The 1,537-nt window shown below is 48.6% G+C and overlaps 1 protein-coding gene across 1 annotated transcript in view; it reads left to right on the forward strand.

Moving 5' to 3' along the window:
* Positions 1–706: 706 nt before the first annotated feature.
* LOC102675634 (chloride channel protein 2) overlaps positions 707–1,537 on the forward strand; it is a 10,752-nt gene continuing 9,921 nt past the window's right edge. The window contains 3 exon segments of the mRNA XM_006611030.2: positions 707–1,107; positions 1,110–1,158; positions 1,305–1,392. Coding sequence (XP_006611093.1) covers positions 1,023–1,107; positions 1,110–1,158; positions 1,305–1,392 — 222 coding nt within the window. The 5' untranslated portion in view covers positions 707–1,022.

Here is a 1,537-nt window from a genome sequence, read left to right on the forward strand (position 1 = left end):
TCGAATTGTTGTCACATCTCCGTTCAATTTCGTTTTTTTAGAGCTCGATAGATCGATGGATCATGGAGATAAAAAAAAAAGGGAGGGGAGCGAAGGAACGAAGAAAGCTCGCTTTCGAAACACACGAATTTCGAATAAGAATCTTTCTCTCTCTCTCTCTCTCTCTCTACACGTTTAATCTGTGGACACGATGGTTGGAACGAATTTCGAAGCGAGTGCATAAAAATGGCGATCGCGAGTGTCCCCGTAGCAACACTCGCAGAGGTGTCCGCGGCAATAGACAGCGGCGATATATCGCGGGGGACAATCGCGAGCGACGACGTCGACAACAGTCGGAGCGAGGCTAATGAGTCTGTAAATTGGACCACCAGCTCAGGCCCTCCCATCTCAGGTCCGCACGGTGCTTCTCTCTTCTCATTGTCAGTGTGACTCATTTGCTTCGTGTGCGACGGTCCGGCCTACGGATTCAATTGCTTTCAACGCGGTTTTTTTCCCCAATTTTTCCCAATCCTCCCCGCGCAGTGTCAGTGTCAGTGTCAATACATATTCTGGAGAAAGCATTTCTCCAAAAGAAGGGAGAGAGAGAGAGAGAGAGAGAGGAGAAACTCAACTTATCTCTCCATTCCAACGAAATATCGATCGAAGATCCTCTATGGACGACGGTGGCTGTCCGGTCACCGTTCTTCTTTTCGCGTCCTTTCGACGAATATCTGTCCAACAGGAGAGGAGAGGGATACGATGATTCCTTGGCGCGAACGCTCTCCGTTATCGATCGACGGTCCGGAATCCTGCCGTTTTTAAGAAGAGAAAAATCGAAAGGGGAACCGCGATTCGAGGATGATCTTCGCAATTTCCATTCCGCGGTTATTACGTAATCCTTCAACATCGAGGAATCCCATGCTCGAAGCCGCATTTTGAGCGACAGGAATTTATAGCGACTGATAGCATTATCGAGCCGCGACGATAGACGATAGCAAGTTCTCTGAATTAACCGCCAAGTTCCCAAGCAACCAAGTCGAACAATGGCGAGTCAAGCGACCAAGAAGGAACTCCTGGAGGAGGCCCTTCACTACCATCCGGACGGTGGCGAGGAGGAAGTGGACAGGGAATGNAGGAATTCAGCAGGCTGATGGCGAATCGTCGAAACAGGCCGCACAGGTACACCCGTTCTTTCCTTTCGCGAGAAAGTTTTGGCAAAAGTTTTTCAAATTTTTCAACGCGAAAAATATTTCTCTTTCCTCTCTAATTGGGATATTTTCTTTCTTTTTTTTTTTTTTTTTTTCTCCTCCCTGGCCCCCGTTCAGGCCTTCGCAAGCTTTTTACCCGTGCCCTCCGCCGAACGCGGACGAGGAGCAACAGGATTTCGATCCCTTCGATTACATTAACACTATCGTAAGCAAAGTTTCCGTTTCGTTTGAGTCGCATGCGATTATCGTCGCATCTTGTGTGAGACGCAGATTCTCTTCTCGTGCATGCGTGCAGGAGGAGGAGAGAAAGAGAGAGAGAGAGAGAGAGAGAGAGAGAGGAGCTTCGCATT

This window comes from Apis dorsata, unplaced genomic scaffold (assembly GCF_000469605.1).
Source record: "Apis dorsata unplaced genomic scaffold, Apis dorsata 1.3 scaffold_82, whole genome shotgun sequence".
In the NCBI taxonomy this organism is placed as follows: domain Eukaryota; kingdom Metazoa; phylum Arthropoda; class Insecta; order Hymenoptera; family Apidae; genus Apis; species Apis dorsata.